An 18,301-nucleotide genomic window follows, 5' to 3' on the forward strand; every position below is an offset into this window, starting at 1 on the left:
GTAAGCTGCCCGGAGTCACGGGACAGTGATCTGGGTGGCATATAAATTAAGTAAGTAAGTAAATATTCCAGGGTCGGGTGGATTTTGTGGTATACATGATGTACAATAACAATAAAGGCTATACCAGTGATGGCAAACGTTTTCAGCACTGCCATGAGCACCAGACAGCTCATCTTCACGGAGATTCAGAAAACTGAAGACCAGCTGGCCCCATGCACATGCCTGTTTTGGGGGCTATCTTCAAGCTGTGTTGGGGCCGTTTTCAGGCTGATTTTTGGGCTGTTTGCAGGCCATTTTGGCGCATGAAACGGGCCGAAAAATGCTTGTTTTGGGGCTGTTTTGGGGGCCATTTTTTTCAGGGCATTTTCAGGCACTCTGGCACCCCCAAAGGCCAGCGCTCCGGAAACCACAAGAGCAGCTGGCAACAGCGAACGTGCACGCAGAAAGGGCTCGGCGTGCCACCGCTGGCACATGTGCCATGGCTTCGCCATCGCGGGGCTACACGATCCTGATTTCCAATCATGAATTATTTTATTCCGTTTATTTAAAACATTTATTGGGCCATCCGTCTTATAACCAACTCTGTGCTGAAGTTAACACAGCATAAAAGGTTACAGCTATAGAAATTAGAGAGATAAAAGGCATTCTAAATAACATAAAGCATTATCGATTTTTGCCTCTCTTCATTATGCATTCACCTCCAAAGTAACTCTGTTTGATTGTATTTTCCTTGGCTCAAATAATCTCTTTCATCTCTGTTTTCTATGTTTATTACTGGTCTGTGGATTACGGTGACCATGCCTGTGGACGGTTCACCAACAAATGTGCGCTCAACAAAAGCGCGCCGATGAAACTGCGTCGAGAAAACCGTGAGTTCTAAATTGCGCTGACGAATGAGCGCAGAAGCGCGTCGACAACAGCGTGCCGACAAAAGCGTGCCTTCAAGAAACAAGTAATAACCGTGAGTTCTAACCCTAACCCTAAACCTAACCCTAAACCTAACCCTAAACCTAACCCTAAACCAAACCCTAAACCTAACCCTGAACCTAACCCTAAACTTAACCCTGAACCTAACCCTAACCCTAACCCTAAACCTAACCCTAAACCTAACCCTAAACCTAACCCTGAACCTAACCCTGAACTTAACCCTAAACCTAACCCTGAACCTAACCCTGAACCTAACCCTAAACATAACCCTAAACCAAACCCTAACCCTAACCCTAAACCAAACCCTAAACCTAACCCTAAACCAACCCTGAACCTAACCCTAAACTTAACCCTAAACCTAACCCTAAACCTAACCCTAAACCTAACCCTAAACTAAACCCTAAACCTAACCCTAAACCAAACCCTAAACCTAACCCTAACCCTAACCCTAAACTTAACCCTAAACCTAACCCTAAACCTAACCCTGAACCTAGCCCTAAACCTAACCCTAAACCTAACCCTAAACCTAACCCTTACCTTAACTGAAATCGCGCTTTTGTTGGCGTGTTGTTGTGGGCGCATGTATGATGTCGCTGTTTCTCACTGCGGTTTTGTTGGCGCGGTTTTGTGGTACGTGCATTTGTCAGGTCACACCTGTGGACTGGCCTATGGGAACGGTCTTACATTCAATACCATTAAAATGTTAAAGGTTGCATGATAGCGCGGGCGAAAAACTTTGGTTACAACATAGATCTAGTGGATTGGGAAAGAATTTGGAACAGAAATTATAAACTAACACGATCAGCAGCACTTAAAGAAAATATATACAAAATGTTTTCTCGTTGGCATTTATCACCAACATGATTGGCTAAAATGTACCCAAACATGAAGCCGACCTGCTGGAAGTGTAAAAAAAGTACAAGGGACTTATTATCACATATGGTGGACCTGCCCGGAAACACAAAAATATTGGACAAAAATTTGGAAATGGGTGCAAGAAATTACAGGAGAACAGATAAAATACAAACCTCAAATCTTTCTACTGGGAATAATCAAAGGGAAATATACAAAGAAAATTAAGTAATAGCAATAGCAATAGCAATAGCAGTAGACTTATATACCGCTTCATAGGCCTTTCAGGCCTCTCTAAGCGGTTTACAGAGAGTCAGCATATTGCCCCCAACAATCTGGGTCCTCATTTTACCCACCCCGGAAGGATGGAAGGCTGAGTCAACCCTGAGCCGGTGAGATTTGAACCGCTGACCTGCTGATCTAGCAGTAGCCTGCAGTGCTGCATTTAACCACTGCGCCACCTTGGCTCATCTGCTAACTACAGCTAGAATAGAATTTGCCCAATACTGGAAACAAAATAATACCCCCTCGGACGAATTAGTGATAAAAAAAAAACTTTGGACTGTGCAGAGATGGACAAATTAACACTGAAATTAAAAGATAAAGAAGAGTCGGAATATTATGAAATTTGGAACAATTGGTACAAATGGCTGCAAAACAAGAATAAAATTAACTAAGCCAAAAAAAACAATATATATAAATATACATAGAACTGTGTATAAAGGTGTGTAAATATAGAAGCGAAATATTATATACATGTACAGGTATGATGACATAACAAAGTTGATGTAATGACTGTAAAGTGTTGTAGAAGGAGAAAAATAATTTAAAAATCTGCTTTAAAAAATGTCCTTTTGGGACCCGTTGCAAAAGGAAATTTGCTCAAGTCTGGCTGAGAATCCTTTCATAGAATGATCGACTTTAGATTTGCCATGCCCTTCAGATTGGCATACAGGCGGTTCGGATTGGTTCGGGCGAACCACTAGTGGAGATAGCAGGCAATCCTGCCCCTCCTACTGGCGCTATGCCATCCTATTTAGCTCTGTTTTTGAGACCAGGCGCATGGACAGGAAGTGCGCGCATGAGCAAAGGGCGTGCGCAGAAGGCTGGGCACATGTGCAGAGGTGAGCGTGCGCCCGTGGGGTTAACTGATGGAAAAAATAAGTGAAACCCACTGCGGATGCCCTTCAGAGGTGGATTCCTACCAGTTCGGACCGATTTGGCTGAACTGGTAGCTGGAACCAGCCGTGACACGACAAAACCGCGCTCGACTAAAGCGCGCCCGATTAAACCGCGTCGCTGACATCATCAACAGGGCGACAACAGCAAGCGCGGAGAAAGAAGGGCGCTTTAAATAGCGCTTTGAAAGCAAGCCGATTCAAGTTAAGGTAAGGGTTAGCTTTAGGGTTAGGTTAAGGGTTAGGGTTAGGGTTAGGGTTAGGGTTAGGGTTAGGTTTAGGGTTAGGTTAAAGGTTAGGGTTAGGTTTAGGATTAGGTTAAGGATTAGGTTAAGGATTAGGTTTATGGGGGTTAGGTTTAGGTTTAGGGGTTAATTTTAGGTTTAGCGTTTACAGCGTGCTTCTGTCTCCGCGCTGTTGTCGCCCTGTGATGACATCAGCTACGCGGTTTCGTCGAGCGCACTTTAGTCGAACGCGGTTTTGTGGTGGAACCGGAACCAGCAGCGACCCAGGCCTGCCATGCCCCCAAACCAGTTCTCCTATGGTGCCACCATCCTGACATTTGGTTCTGCCCGTGTGCAGAACAATTGCAATTGCACAAATGTATTTTTTTCCTCTTTTTTTCACATTTTTCACACGCACAGACCTATTTTTGTGCAAAGGTGCATAATGTTTGCACGCACCGAACCGGTAGTAATGCTGGGAGCAACCCACCCCTGAAGTGCTTGAGTTTTTCCCAGACAGCCAGCAATCAAGAAATGCATGGGAATCATCCAGATTTGCTACTCGGACTAGATTGTATTTCTTCCTGTTGTTTATTAGCAAGAACACATTATTTGTTTGTCTTTATCTCTCAATCAGGCAAGAATAGGTGGCACCTGGCTCAACAGTAGTAACTGTGAGAGGGATCTTGGAGTCCTAGCGGAATAATAGTGATACAGTCTTCATAAATAGTTTGATAGTGTTGTGGGAATTAGTTGTTTAGCAGAGTGATGGCATGCGGCAGTGGTGGGTTTCAAATGTTTTTCGAACCTACTCTGTAGGTGTGGCCTCCTTTGTGGGAGTGGTTTGCCGGCCATGTGAGCTGGTGGGAGTGGCTTGCCGGCCATGTGTTTTCTTTCTTTCTTTCTTTCTTTCTTTCTTTCTTTCTTTCTTTCTTTCTTTCTTTCTCTCTCTCTCTCTCTCTCTCTCTCTTTCCTTCCTTTTGTGTCTCTGTCCCTTTTTCCTTTTTTTCTTTCATCTCTCACTTTTTCTTTCTTTCTTTAATTTCTTTCTTTCTTCCTTTCTTTCTCTTTCTCTCTTTGTGTGAGTCTGTGTGTGTGTGGGTGTGTTTATGTGTCAGTGGTGGGTTTCAAAAATTTTTGGAACCTCTTCTGTAGGTGTGGCCTGCTTTCCGGGTCCACTGGTGGAACCTCTTCTAACGGGTTCGGTAGATTTGACGAACCGGTTCTACCGAACTGGTGCGAACTGGTAGGAACCCACCTCTGGCATGCGGGGAAAAAACTGTCCTTGTGTCTATAAATGCAGAAACTGCAGGAAACAGCAGGCAAGAAGTAATTCTGTGGTAGAAGACTCCCCAAAGCATTTACCCACGTGGCTTTTTTTTTTGTATACAAAAATACAAATCAAAACAGCCTCTTTGCCAACGATTCTCAAGACCCTGTTATCATGTTCACTCCCACAGTGCCCAGAGTTTAATATAGCCATCCTATCCTTTGTGTATCTGCAGTCCCTGAAAAAGTCTAAATAATTCTCCCTCTCCGGGCCAGGAGCTTCAAAAATTGTTCTTTCCGATGGTTGGTTTTCCCACGACCTTCTCCCCACCCAGCCATCTAACTTTCCCCTGTATTGCAGAACTGGGGGCAGAGATGATCACTCTAAAAATATAATTCTTCTTGAGATGGAAAATTAAAATAGAAACAGGGGGGGAAACACCCCCTCTACTTCTTCTTTTTCTCTGTTCTGTATTAAAGAGGAATGAAATCTCACTTCGCAAGACCCCTTAACAGGTTTTTGGTTTTTTATTTTTGCAAAATAAGAACCGGGGAGTTATGTTAAAACACAGGTAGTCTTCAACTTACAAACATTTGTTTAGTGACTCTTCGAAGTTACAACAGCACTGGGGGGAAAAAGCAACTTTATGGTCGTTTTGCGATCATTGCGACGTTCCCATAGTCACGTGATCAAAATTCAAACACTCGGCGACTGGCTCGTATTTATGACGGATGCAGTTCCCCGGGGTCACGGGTTCCTCTTTTGCGACCTTTTAAAGTCAATGGGGAGGCCAGATTCACTTAACAACCGCGTTGCTAACTCAACAACTGCAGCGATTCACTTAACGCCTGTGGCAAGAAAGGTCATAAAATGGGAGTAAAACTCGCTTAACATCCTTGGGGCATCTTTGGAAAGAGAAGGAACTGGATGGAGGTCTTTCTCTCTGTTCTGTGAGGAACACATCTCAGGTGCTTTTAGTGTCCACCCAGTTCCCACCTGAGGCCACCAAGTTGCACCTCCAGCTTCCTAACTCCGCCCATCAGTTCACGGACTCTCTTCCTTTGGCATAACACAGAGGAAATGACTCAAATGACTTATCTATGGGAAAGTTCGTTCTTATGCAGTCAGAAGTGAACCACCTGATAACATGACATGATCTGAACATGAACCCCCGGGAGCATCACTCTTCTGCCCACAAAAGATTTGCATCTAGTCATTTATTAAAGCAGGTGAAAAAAGGACCACAGGAATGCTACCCCTGCCTGTCACCCGGAGTGGGTTCCAGCAGCCACTACTGCTGGTTCGCTCATGGTTGCACAGCACTATAAAAATGCTTCTGCGCATGGGCAGAAGCCAAAAACGAGAGAGAAAACCAGTTGGGGACATGGCAGGCCTGGGTTGCTGCTGGTTCCAACTACCCAGGCCGCCAAACCACTACCGATTGGGCCGAACCGGTCCGAATCGGTAGGAACCCAACACTGCCTGTTACAACTCTAGTTATCCCTTATATGGATCTGTTATTATTTTAAGTCATTCAGAAACTTCCAAAATGAAACTTGCATGTAAGCCAAAGTGATGGATAGATGGACAGATGACAGACAGGCAGACGGCTAGATAATTATGGATGGATGGATGGATGGATGGATGGATGGATGGATGGATGGATAGATAGATAGATAGATAGATAGACAGACAGACAGATAGATAGATAGATAGATAGATAGATAGATATAGAGACAGATAGCTAGATAATTATGGTAGATAGATAGATAGATAGATAGATAGATAGATAGATAGATAGATAGGTAGGTAGGTAGGTAGGTAGGTAGGTAGGTAGGTAGGTAGGTAGGTAGGTAGGTAGGCTGGCTGGCAGACAGATAGACAGACAGATAGATATAGAGACAGACGGCTAGATAATTAAGATAGAAAGAAAGAAAGAAAGAAAGATGATAGATAGATAGATAGATAGATAGATAGATAGATAGATAGATAGATAGATAGATAGATAGATAGATAGATAGATATAGAGACAGACAGCTTGATAATTATGATGGATGGATGGATGGATGGATGGATGGATGGATGGATAGACAGACAGAAAGACAGATATAGAGACAGACGGCTAGATAATTATGATGGATGGATAGATAGATAGGTAGAGAGAGAGAGAAAGGAAACAGAGAACGAGTGAGAGAGAGACTGAGAGAGAGGGTACGGTAGATAGATAGACAGACATAATTATGATAGACAGACAGAGAGATAGTTGTTGTGATGATAGATACATATGATAGATGGATGCAGTGGTGGGATTCAAACAATTTAACAACCGGTTCTCTGCCTTAATGATTTCTTCCAACAACCAGTTCACCAAACTACTCAGAAAGTTAACAACCGGTTCTTCTGGAGTGGTGCGAACTGGCTGAATCCCACCACTGGATGGACAGATGGACAGACAGACAGACAATAAATAGATATAATGAATATTGGTTGTCATACCCAGAGGTCATGTTTAATACATAGCAGGAATTCTTCCCTACGAACGTCTTACACTATCATCAATCTACTTATCTGAGTGCTTGTGCCTTGGGAAATATAAGCTTGCAAATGTTTTGCACTGTTTGCTGAGAAATGATTTAATGTATTTGGACTGCAGGCTGGACTTTGAATAGTGGTAGTTAGCAAACAGTCCATCTTGATCAGCCAGCAAATATCGAAAAATGAGAAACTGTACTGCTATAGTTCAAGTAAAACATCAGATTAATCGCCCATTTGCGGGTGGGGTAGAGGATGCTTCTGAAATCCCAAAGTCCATTAAATCCAAACGTTTGCCATGCATCCCAGTTGAAATAACTTGTGGTAAAGTCTTGATTTAACGGACCCTTAGTCTGTTAAATGAGGACCAAGTCCGAATAGCAAGCTTGTCCAATGTATCCAAAATCACTCCGGAAAATGGGGCCATGATATTCAAGATTCACTGCACCATGAGTTCAAAGTTTCAAAGTTTAATAGCATTTGTATGCCGCCCAATCCCGAAGGACTCCAGGCGGCTAACAATACAATAAATCAAAAAGAATAGAAGAAAGAAAAGATAGATTTAAAAACACACCATGCACTCCATTCCAAGTGGGGCTGGACCATATTTTGGGGTCAACAGCCCCAGGCCTGCCAGAACAGCCAGGTTTTAGTGGCCTTACGGAAGGCCGAGAGAGTGGGAAGGGTCCGGATCTCTGCGGGGAGATCACTCCACAGGGTCAGAGCAGCTACAGAGAAAGACTTCCCCCAAGTAGTCGCCAAACGGCATTGCCCGGTCGACAGTACCCGGAGGAAGCCCAATCTGTGTGGTCTGAGATGGTCCTTGATTTACGACTGGAATGGATCCTGCTCATCATGGTCAGAAGCCATGACCTTTGTAAAATGTGTCGGACACATGGCCGATTCGATTTTACTACCTTTTTTTGTGGTGCTCATTAAGCAAATCACTACGGTCATTAAGTGAATCCATAATTGTTATGAAAATGTCGCAGTCATTAATAAGTGCTGGGTTTGGGTGAAACCATTGGAAAACGGCAGTCACGTGATTACAGGATTTAGTTCTCTCCTGTTCTATTTTGTCTTCTATTTTCTAGAATACGTTGACACACACAAACACCCTTCTTCTCTTTGACACCAGCCTTGGAAGTACTCAATGCGTGATAAATATGGAGGCAAACAAAGAACGCTCACCCTCACTGTAATCTATGAATGTGCTTGGAACGGAGCAACTTTCCCCTTCTCAAATCAATCATTGTTGGGGGTCACACTCACAACACTTTATTGTCATCCTGACATGGTGACACACAATTGCTGGCGGGACTGGAAACAACAGACAGGGTCAAACATCTCCAACCAGGTGGCCTCCAGATGGGCTCGATCTGCACAATTACAGTATTCCTGAGTGGAGTACATCTGGACGGAGAACAAGTTGGAGAAGGCTGCAGGCCAAGCCCCGGGGTAACGGGGGGATGTCAAAACTTTAGCCAGGAACTCCCTGGGTCTGGTAGCGGGCCAAATGCTTATGCTCTCGCTTGGAAAATTGGGAGTAGTGGAAAGGAGAAACATTCAGACCCAGGCGTTGAGCAAATTATTTAGAATAACCAAATAACACAGTTGGAAGGGGAACTTAAGAGGTCTTCTAATCCAACCCCCTGCTCAGGCAGGAAACCCTGTGCCATTGAAGACAAATGGTTGCCCAATCTCTTATATAAAAACTTCCAGTGTTGGGGCATTCGCAACTTCTAGAAGCAAGCTGTCCCACTGATTAATTGTTCTAACTGTCAGGAAATTCCTCCTTCGTTCTAGGTTGCTTCTCTCCTTGATTAGTTTCCACCCATTGCTTCGTGTCCTGCCTTCAGGTGCTTTGGAGAATAGAATATAGAATAACGGAGTTGGAAGGGACCTTGGAGGTCTTCTAGTCCAACCCCCTGACTAGGCAGGAAACCCTACACCACGTCAGGCAGATGTTAGAATAGAATAGAATAAGGGAGGGTTGGACTGGAAGACCTCCAAAGTCCCTTCCAACTCTGCTATTGTATTATTGTATTGAGAAGTAGAGATAGAATAGAATAGAATTGAATAGAATAGAATAAGAAATAGAATAAGAAATAGAATAAGAAATAGAATAAGAAATAGAATAAGAAATAGAATAAGAAATAGAGATAGAATAAGAAGTAGAGATAGAATAGAACAGAATTAGAATAGAATAGAAGAAGAATAGAATAGAAGAAGAAATAGAGATAGAATAGAACAGAACAGAAAAGGAAGAATAGGATAGGATAGGATAGGATAGGATAGGATAGGATAGGATAGGATAGGATAGGATAGGATAGGATAGGATAGGATAGGATAGGATAGGATAGAATAACAGAGTTGGAAGGGACCTTGGAGGTCTTCTAGTCCAATCCCTTGCTTAGGCAGGAAACCCAATACCATTTCAGACAAATGGTTATCCAACATCTTCTTAAAAACTTCCAGTGTTGGAGCATTCACAACCTCTGGAGGCAAGTTGTTCCACTGATTAATTGTTCTGTCAGGAAATTCCTCCTCAGTTCTAAGTTGCTTCTCTCCTTGATTAGTTTCCACCCATTGCTTCTTGTTCTACCCTCAGGTGCCTTGGAGAACAGCTTGACTCCCTCTTCTTTGTGGCAGCCCCTGAGATATTGGAAGACTGCTATCATGTCTCCCCTAGTCCTTCTTTTCATTAGACTAAAGTTAAAGGTTCCCCTCACACATATGTGCTAGTTGTTCCCAACTCTAGGGGGTGGTGTTCATCTCTGTTTCAAAGCCAAAGAGCCAGCGCTGTCCGAAGATGTCTCCCTGGTCATGTGGCCGGCATGAATAAATGCCGAAGGCGCACGGAACACTGTTCTCTCCCCACCAAATGTGGTTCCTATTTTTCTACTTGCATTTTTACCTGCTTTCGAACTGCTAGGTTGGCAGAAGCTGGGACAAGTAACGGGAGCTCACTCCGTTATGCGGCGCTAGGGATTCGAAACGCCGAACTGCCGACCTGTCTAATCGACAAGCTCAGCATCTTAGCCACCGCGTCCCGCTCTTTCATTAGACTAGAGTTTTGGGGGTGTCTTTTTTTCCCATTTAGACAAAGCGAGGGACCAGATTTCTATACCAAGGGCTGCTTCAGAAAGAGAGGCAGACTCATGTTTCAAAATGATTCGCTCTGCTCCCAATATACATAGACATTTTTCTTCTTTTTCCATTTTTTTTTTTAAAGGAAAAAGCATTCCTGAAGTTCTTTGTCTAGTATCTTGGATACCAAGGATCTTTCACGCTTGTCAAAAAAACACACACACACACACAACCTGCTACAACAATTACTGGGGGATTGGGAAAAAGAGGGGGGTGGGAAATCATCTCAGAGCATTAAATCAAATGATGGCGTTATAGCTGTTAGGGGACAAAGGGCAACTATAACACGAACACGAAACAATGCCCCTGTTTTCTTTCTTCTCTTCTCTTTTTTTGAAATCGTTCAAGCCTCATTTTCTGCAATGGGAAATGTAGAGGGATCCGTCATTCTTCTTGGAGCGAACAGTTATTGGTCTAAAAGGCGTGTTTCTTTAACAAAATGCATTTGCGTTTAAGCCAACACACCCCTCTGCCAGCAATATTCGACACCTGACATCAAGCCAAGATAGGATTAGTTTGATTTTGATTAGGATCCACCCAGTCACTATGGATTTGGGTGGGTGGGTGGGGGGTTGTTTTTTAAAAGGCTTAGTATCAGTGGTGAAATTCACATTTATTTTTACTGCTGGTTCCGTGGGCGTGGCTTGGTGGGCGTGGCAGGGGAAGGATACTGTAAAATCTCCATTCCCTCCCCACTTCTGGGGAAACTATACTGCAAAATCTCCATTCCCTCCCCACTCCAGGGGAAGGATACTGCAAAATCTCCATTCCCATCTCACTCCTGGTAGAAGGATATTGCAAAATCCCCATTCCTGGGAGAAGGATATTGCAAAATCTCCATTCCCTTCCCACTCCAGGGGAAGGATATTGCAAAATCTCCATTCCCATCTCACTCCTGGTAGAAGGATATTGCAAAATCCCCATTCCTGGGAGAAGGATATTGCAAAATCTCCATTCCCTTCCCACTCCAGGGGAAGGATACTGCAAAATCTCCATTCCCATCTCACTCCTGGTAGAAGGATATTGCAAAATCCCCATTCCTGGGGGAAGGATATTGCAAAATCTCCATTCCCTCCCCACTCCAGGGGAAGGATACTGCAAAATCTCCATTCCCATCTCACTCCTGGTAGAAGGATATTGCAAAATCCCCATTCCTGGGGGAAGGATATTGCAAAATCTCCATTCCCTCCCCACTCCTGGGGAAGGATACTGCAAAATCTCCATTCCCATCTCACTCCTGGTAGAAGGATATTGCAAAATCCCCATTCCTGGGGGAAGGATATTGCAAAATCTCCATTCCCTTCCCACTCCAGGGGAAGGATACTGCAAAATCTCCATTCCCTCCACACTCCTGGGAGAAGGATATTGCAAAATCCCCATTCCCTCCACACTCCTGGGGGAAGGATACTGCAAAATCCCCATTCCCATCTCACTCCTGGTAGAAGGATATTGCAAAATCCCCATTCCCTCCGCACTCCTGGGGGAAGGATATTGCAAAATCCCCATTCCCATCTCACTCCTGGTAGAAGGATATTGTAAAATCCCCCTTCCCTCCCCATTCCTGGGGGAAGGATATTGCAAAATCTCCATTCCCATCTCACTCCTGGTAGAAGGATATTGCAAAATCCCCATTCCCTCCCCATTCCTGGGGGAAGGATACTGCAAAATCTCCATTCCCTCCCCACTCTGGAGCCAGCCAGAGATGGTATTTGCTGGTTCTCCAAACTACTCAAAATTTCCACTACCGGTTCTCCAGAACCTGTTAGATTCTACTGAATTTCACCCCTGCTCAGTGTATTTATTTACATAAACTCAGCCCATTGTAGCTTATTCAGCAAAGCAGACTTGGACAAAATATGGATTTAGAACCATACCTGTAACCTCTTTCCCTTCTCCCCACCTTTATACGGTTTACAATTCCTTCTTTTTTTCAGATTTTAAATGCAGATGAAAATTCACTTACGTCCTTTCTTAAAAGGCTCCGGTTTTGAAGTTACAGGTAATCCTCAATTTACAGTAGCCACAGCAGTAGCACTGTATATACCGCTTCACAGTGCTTTCCACCCCTCTTCTCTAAGCGGTTTACAGAGATGACCCCCACCCCCAACCATCTGGGTCCTCATTTTACCGACCTTGGAAGGATGGAAGGCTGAGTCAACCTTGAGCTGGTGAGACTCAAACTTCTCAACTGCTGGCAGTCAGCAGAATTAGCTCTCTAACCACTGCACCACCTCACCTCTTAATAAGTCCTTTAGTAACTGGACAAGCATATAAAATTATTGTACAGTTTGACGTGGAAGGTGATGGTCATTGTCTAACTTATATTAGATCTTGGTAGGGTTTTGTGGCTCGTAGCAAGTCTCTAAAGCCTTTATCGCTAGGTAATGCACCGAATATAGGTGGCTCAGTGGCTAAGATGCTGAGCTTGTCAATCAGAACGATCAGCAGTTCGAATCCCTAGCACCATGTAACAGAGTGAGCTCCCGTTACTTGTCCCAGCTTCTGCCAACCTAGCAGTTCGAAAGCATGTAAAAAAATGCAAGTAGGAAAATAGGAACCACCTTTGGTGGGAAGGTAACAGCGTTCCGTGCGCCTTCGGCGTTTAGTCATGCTGGCCACATGACCACGGAGACGTCTTCGGACAGCGCTGGCTCTTCGGCTTTGGAACGGAGATGAGCACCGCCCCCTAGAGTCGGGAACGACTAGCACATATGTGTGAAGGGAACCTTTATTTTTTATGTTTAATCCACCCAATAATGTCCTTTATCTCGCTTTCTTCTCTTCTTGTAAAACAAAATTAAACCAATGACTTGAGGTTATCTGTACTTCTGTGGCTATTATCTTCCTTGTTATACTATTGATCTTCAATTGATGGGAAAAAGGCAATTGGGACTTTTTCTTCTACAGGCATTGCCCAACTTACAACCATTCATTGAGTCACTGCTCAAAGTTACAACAGCACTAGAGAAAGTGACTTATGACTGTTTTGCACACTTACGACCATTGCAGCATTCCTCACGGCCCGCCTCACGGCCCGCGTGATCAAAACTCAGACACTCGGCAACTGACTCATATTTATGATGGTGGCACTGTCCCTTTTGTGATCTTCTGACAAGCCAAGTCAATGGGGAAATCAGGCTCACTTAATAGTCGTGTTTCTAACTTAACAACTGCGGTCATTCACTTAACAACTGTGGCAAGAAAGGTCGTTAAATGGGGCAAAAAACCCTCATTTAATAAATGTCTCACTTAGCCACAGAAAGCTTGGACTCAACTGTAGACTACCCTGTACAAACTTATTGTATTTTTCAGAGTATAAGACGCACCTTTTCCCCCTAAAAGAGCATGGAAATGTTGGTGCGTCTTATATACCAAATACAGTCATTTTTGGCCTCCCGAAGCCCCACCTCGCATCCCATTTTTGTGAAAAATGGGCAAAACCGGAGCGTTTTTGCTCCCCCCCCCCAGATTGAAAAATGGGGCTCATTTTGCCTTCCCTGAGCCCTGCAGAGTGCTCCTGGGGGCCGGGGAAGACAAAAACTTTTTTTCCTGACTTATCTTTTTGGAATTTTGGTGCATCTTATACACCGGTGCGTCTTATAGTCCGAAAAATACGATAAATAAACTCAAATGAAATAAAATTTTGGATTCTATTGTGGTCGTACGTTGAGGACTACTTTGTATTACCGGCTGTTTCTATTACCACAAATCTACCTAATCGGCAAAACCCAAAATCAAAGTTTCCTATTTTTCCCCGCCTCCACTTTTTTGGTTGAGAGATTTTCCCAAAGAAAGGCGAGCAGACGTTGCCCTTTTAAAAAGGGAACGATCCTGATTCCCACCAGAAATGGACAGAGGGAAGAGACCCTTTGCCACCAGACTCCACTACAATTGAAAAACAGCCAAATCTTTGTTCCTCCCTGATCACCAAGTAAGAAAAACGCCTCTTTTTTTTTTGCAGAAATCTGCCATTCCAGACCCTCTTCAGACCAGCATCCACTGCCCTGCGTTTCCAATCCCTAATGTTGTGTGTGCATTTTTCTGTGCGTGTGTGAGAGAGAGAGATGTGTGTGTTTAAGTTGTTTGTTTCTAGCTGGCCGAGATCCCAGGCGTTTGGCCAAGCGCACGTTGTACAATCGAGCAGCAAACAAAAAAAATAGCACACTCAATGGAGTTTTATACATTACTCAGGATAAATTATGACCCTTGGCAAAATCCCATTTTAGCTATTCCCCGGGAATGCAAATGAAAGTCCAACATTTCACAGGGCATTGACAGAAAAAAGGACCGCCCTGTTTGAAAACACAAAACCCCAAAGATTTTTTTTGTAAAAAAATCCAATGGAGCTGAATAACTAAGCCTGTCCTTTTCCAAGACAAAAGGGGAACAGATTTGTATTTCTCGCCCCTCCCTGAGCATGGGGGTGAGTGAGAGAGAGAGAGAGAGAGAGAGAGAGAGAGAGAGAGAGAGAGAGAGAGAGAGAAGCAGCAAAAGAGAAAGAGGGAAAGACAGAGGAGAGGAAGAAAGAAACAGAGAAAGGAGAGAGAAAGCGAGAGAAGAGGAGACAGAGAAAGAGAGAAAGAGAAAGGGAGGAAAAGAGAAAGAGAAATTAAAAGAGAGGAAGAGGAAGAGAAAGGGAGGAAGGGAGAGAGAAAGAGAAATTAAAAGAGAGAGGAAGAGGAAGAGAGAGAAAGGGAGGAAGAGGGGGAAAGGGAGGAGAGAGAGGGAAAACCAGAGGAGAAGGAGAAAGAAAGAAAGAGAGAGAAAGGAGAGAGAGAGAAAGTGAGACAAGAGAGAAGGGGAGGGGAGAAAAAGAGAGAAAGAGAAAGAGAGGAAGAGATAGAGAAAGAGAAATTAAAAGAGAGAGGAAGAGGAAGAGAGAGAGAAAGGGAGGAAGAGGGGGAAAGAGAGGAGAGAGAGGGAAAACCAGAGGAGAAGGAGAAAGAAACAGAAAGAGAGAGAAAGGAGAGAGAGAGAAAGTGAGACAAGAGAGAAGAGGAGGGGAGAAAAAGAGAGAAAGAGAAAAAAAGAAAGGCAGGGAGAGAGAGAGAGAAATAAAAGAGGAAGGAAGAGAGAGAAAGGAGAGAGAGAAAGCGAGAGAAGAGAGGAGAAAGAGAGAAAGAGGAAGAAAAAGGAGAGAGAGAGAGAAAGAAAGAGGTTTTCTTTACTTGAAAAAACCTTTAAACACTTCCAAAATATCCCCATTTATGTAATAACAATAAGATAGTTAGAAAACAAAAACTAAGCAATGATTTGGTTGGGCTCTATGTATTTGCAAAAAAAGAAAACGTTTGGGAACAAATTTGGCAACTCGCTGCCCTTTGTTTCTCTTGCTCTTGCTTTCTTCCAAGGCAGGGTATTCATTTGCCTGCAATCAATTGATTCTGATTTGTGCACCAGAAGCACAAAGCTTTGTCCCTAACAATGGAGAGTCCAAATTATCCTCCTTGGAGCTACTGGCTGCGAATGCAGAATGCAAAATGAGCCCGAAAGGAAAAGGTGGCTGGAATATTTTGGCCACAGCTGGAATCTAGGGAGAAGAAGAAGTTGACCCCTTTTTGAAAGTTTCCAAAGGGTGTTTAAGAACTCTGCTGGTAGGGTTGAGGGGTGTTTCCTTCCCCCCCACTCATTAACCTAAATATTTTTTTTTTAAAAAAAATAATTAAACAGGAAAGACCCAAGAATGGAAAATGCAATGCCAGAATTTCAGAACCGGCCTTCGGTTGGCAGAGAAAACAATGATTGACTCGATCTAAGTCCACATCGGATTGCGTGGGAGACATAAACACACCGGGGTGTTTGTTTGCAAGCCACAAAATCCCCTTTTTCAATCCATCTGGACAAACTATGAATTGGCATCCACTGTGAAGGAATCTCCCCTTTCCAACCTTACAAAATAAACTGGGGAAAAAAACGATTGGCGGTGCAAGGAACCTGCTTTTTGGAGGCGATTATTTTGCTGATCTGGAAAAGGAACCTCAAAAGTCCTTTACGGGCCACAAGGGACTTAACGGCCACCGTTCAACCCCAAGCTACTGTTGCTAAGCGAGACACGGAAGCGAGTTTCGCCCTGTTTGATGACCTTTCTCACCACGGTTGTTAAGCGAGTCACACACGGTTGTTAAGTGAATTTCCCCATGGACTTTTCTTGCCAGAAGGTCGCAAAAGACCCTCGCGACCGTCATGAATACGAGACAGCTGACAAGCGTCTGAATTTTGTTCGGGTGACGGTGGGGTTCCCCAATGGTCGTAAGTGTGAAAAACGGTCATAAGTCATTTTTTTCCAGTGCTGTTGTAACTTCGGACGGTCACTAAATCAACTGTTGTAAATCAATAGCTTGAAAACCCTTAAAAAGACAATTCCACTTGAAATATTTCTTAGCCACGCAACTCCTTTGCAAGGCAAAGTTGCGTGCCCCGAGATTGCAGCACCCCCAGTCTGTGGGTGAATGGCTATTCCACAGTTCACTTCCACAGTGTCCCCCCCCCACACACACACACAAAGGAAAACCCACAGCTGGTGAACAGTTCAATCCATTTGATTTCCATCTGTTTCCTTTAGCAAAATTGGAACATTAGCATTGGTGGTTTTTTTTAAAGATAATCCTCAAGGTTTTTTTGGGGGGGGGTCACTTTGGGATGCGCAAGCCAATTTCAAGGAATTTAGGGAGTTGGTGCGTTTTCAATTTTAATCTTTCATTCACGGAATAGAGAGAAAAAGTGGGACACCCCCATCCCAAGTCTCAGGGACCGGTCAGATTTAAAAAAAATAGGATTGATGCATCTAAAATGTACACATATGGCAAACTAATGACAAACTAATAATAAATCAATAAATAAAATGTCTCTGTAGAGATTCTCAGTCCTCCAGGTCATGGTTGTCCCGAAGGTGCATTTTTTTCAGGAGGCAACTATACTTTCTTTTTTTCTTTTCTTTTGAAGACGTTTTACTTCTCATCCAAGAAGCTTCTTTTCAAAAGAAAAGAAAGAAAACCAAGAAAGTCCAGTTGGAAAAAAAAACTACCTTTGGGACATCCGAAATGCGTGTTGGGGTTTCTCTAAGGCGACCAAAACTCAACAGGGCAGAAGAAGTCAAACCCCCACCTGGGCTTCCCCTTCCAGCGCTCCTATTCGCACCGCACACGCTTCCGGCCGCGTTCGCACGATACGCTGAACTCCGGATTCATATTAAGCGCGATTAAATCGGGGGTGGGGGGGAGAATTCGGGCGGGATACGAACCCAGCTCCCCTCCCTGCCACCCAAGACTCGTTTAAGGACCAATGGCCAAGGGCACTCGAGTAGCCCCTTTCAAGGATGTCGTGTGAAACCCCCCCCCCCAAAAAAACCCATGAAAGAGTCACGGCGGGCACAACTCGGCGACAAAAGAGGGGAGAAGAGCCTTTCCCGACCCTATAAGACAGCCCTCTCTAGGCGCGGGTTCGAATCCCAGCCGCCCAAGAGGATGGGAAGGGTTAGTCCCGCTGTAGCCTGCGGAACGCGCTGCCCCAGGAGCATCCGATTCCCTGCCCGGATAGACGCTCAGCTCCCCCCCCCCCCAAAAAAAAATGCTTACCAGCTGTAAAGTGCAGAGGAAGATCAAAGTGCAGCGCCCGGTGCAACATCCCATCTTGGCTCGTTCGGTCGTGGGGATCGAGCCGCCGCTGGCTCCGGGCGCGGATTTTCACCGAGCAGCGCCCGAAAGAGCCGCCGCCATCGCTCGGCTGATGGGGAAGAGAAGGGGAGCGGGGGGGAAAGAGCCGGAGGAGCCGGCTGCCTTGGCCCTCCTTAGCTGCCTTCCCAGGGAAAAACAGCCCCGGCTGCGCTCCGCTACAAACAGCTGCCGGGGAAGCTTTGGGGAAAGCGCTCCGCTCGCAAACTCTTCCTCGGCTGAAAAGGGAGGGAGGGAGGGAGGGAAGGGTGGGTGGGTGGGCGAAGGGGGCGAGCGCTTCTTAAAAGGGCGACGCCGCCTACAGGTGGGCCTCCCGCCTGAGAGAACGGATGAACAGAGTTGGAAGGGACCTTGGAGGTCCTCTAGTCCAGTGTTTCTCAACCTTGGCCACTTGAAGATGTCTGGACTTCAACTCCCAGAATTCCCCAGCCAGCTAATGCTGGCTGGGGAATTCTGGGAGTTGAAGTCCAGACAGCTTCAAGTGGCCAAGGTTGATTC

At 44.7% G+C, this 18,301-nt stretch overlaps 1 protein-coding gene across 2 annotated transcripts in view; it reads right to left on the bottom strand.

Moving 5' to 3' along the window:
• The window catches only part of NKAIN4 (sodium/potassium transporting ATPase interacting 4), a 129,386-nt gene extending 111,381 nt beyond the window's left edge, over window positions 1–18,005 (bottom strand). For both annotated transcript variants that reach the window (XM_087720587.1, XM_087720586.1), the window contains exon 1: window positions 17,708–18,005. In XM_087720587.1, the coding sequence (XP_087576713.1) occupies window positions 17,708–17,761 (54 nt within the window). In that variant the 5' untranslated portion in view covers window positions 17,762–18,005. The remainder of the gene's footprint in view (window positions 1–17,707) is intronic.
• Window positions 18,006–18,301: the final 296 nt, after the last annotated feature.

The sequence above is a fragment of the Thamnophis sirtalis genome, unplaced genomic scaffold (genome assembly GCF_051295495.1).
Source record: "Thamnophis sirtalis isolate CommonGarterSnake01/CBP01778 unplaced genomic scaffold, rThaSir2_p1.2 scaffold_7, whole genome shotgun sequence".
In the NCBI taxonomy this organism is placed as follows: domain Eukaryota; kingdom Metazoa; phylum Chordata; class Lepidosauria; order Squamata; family Natricidae; genus Thamnophis; species Thamnophis sirtalis.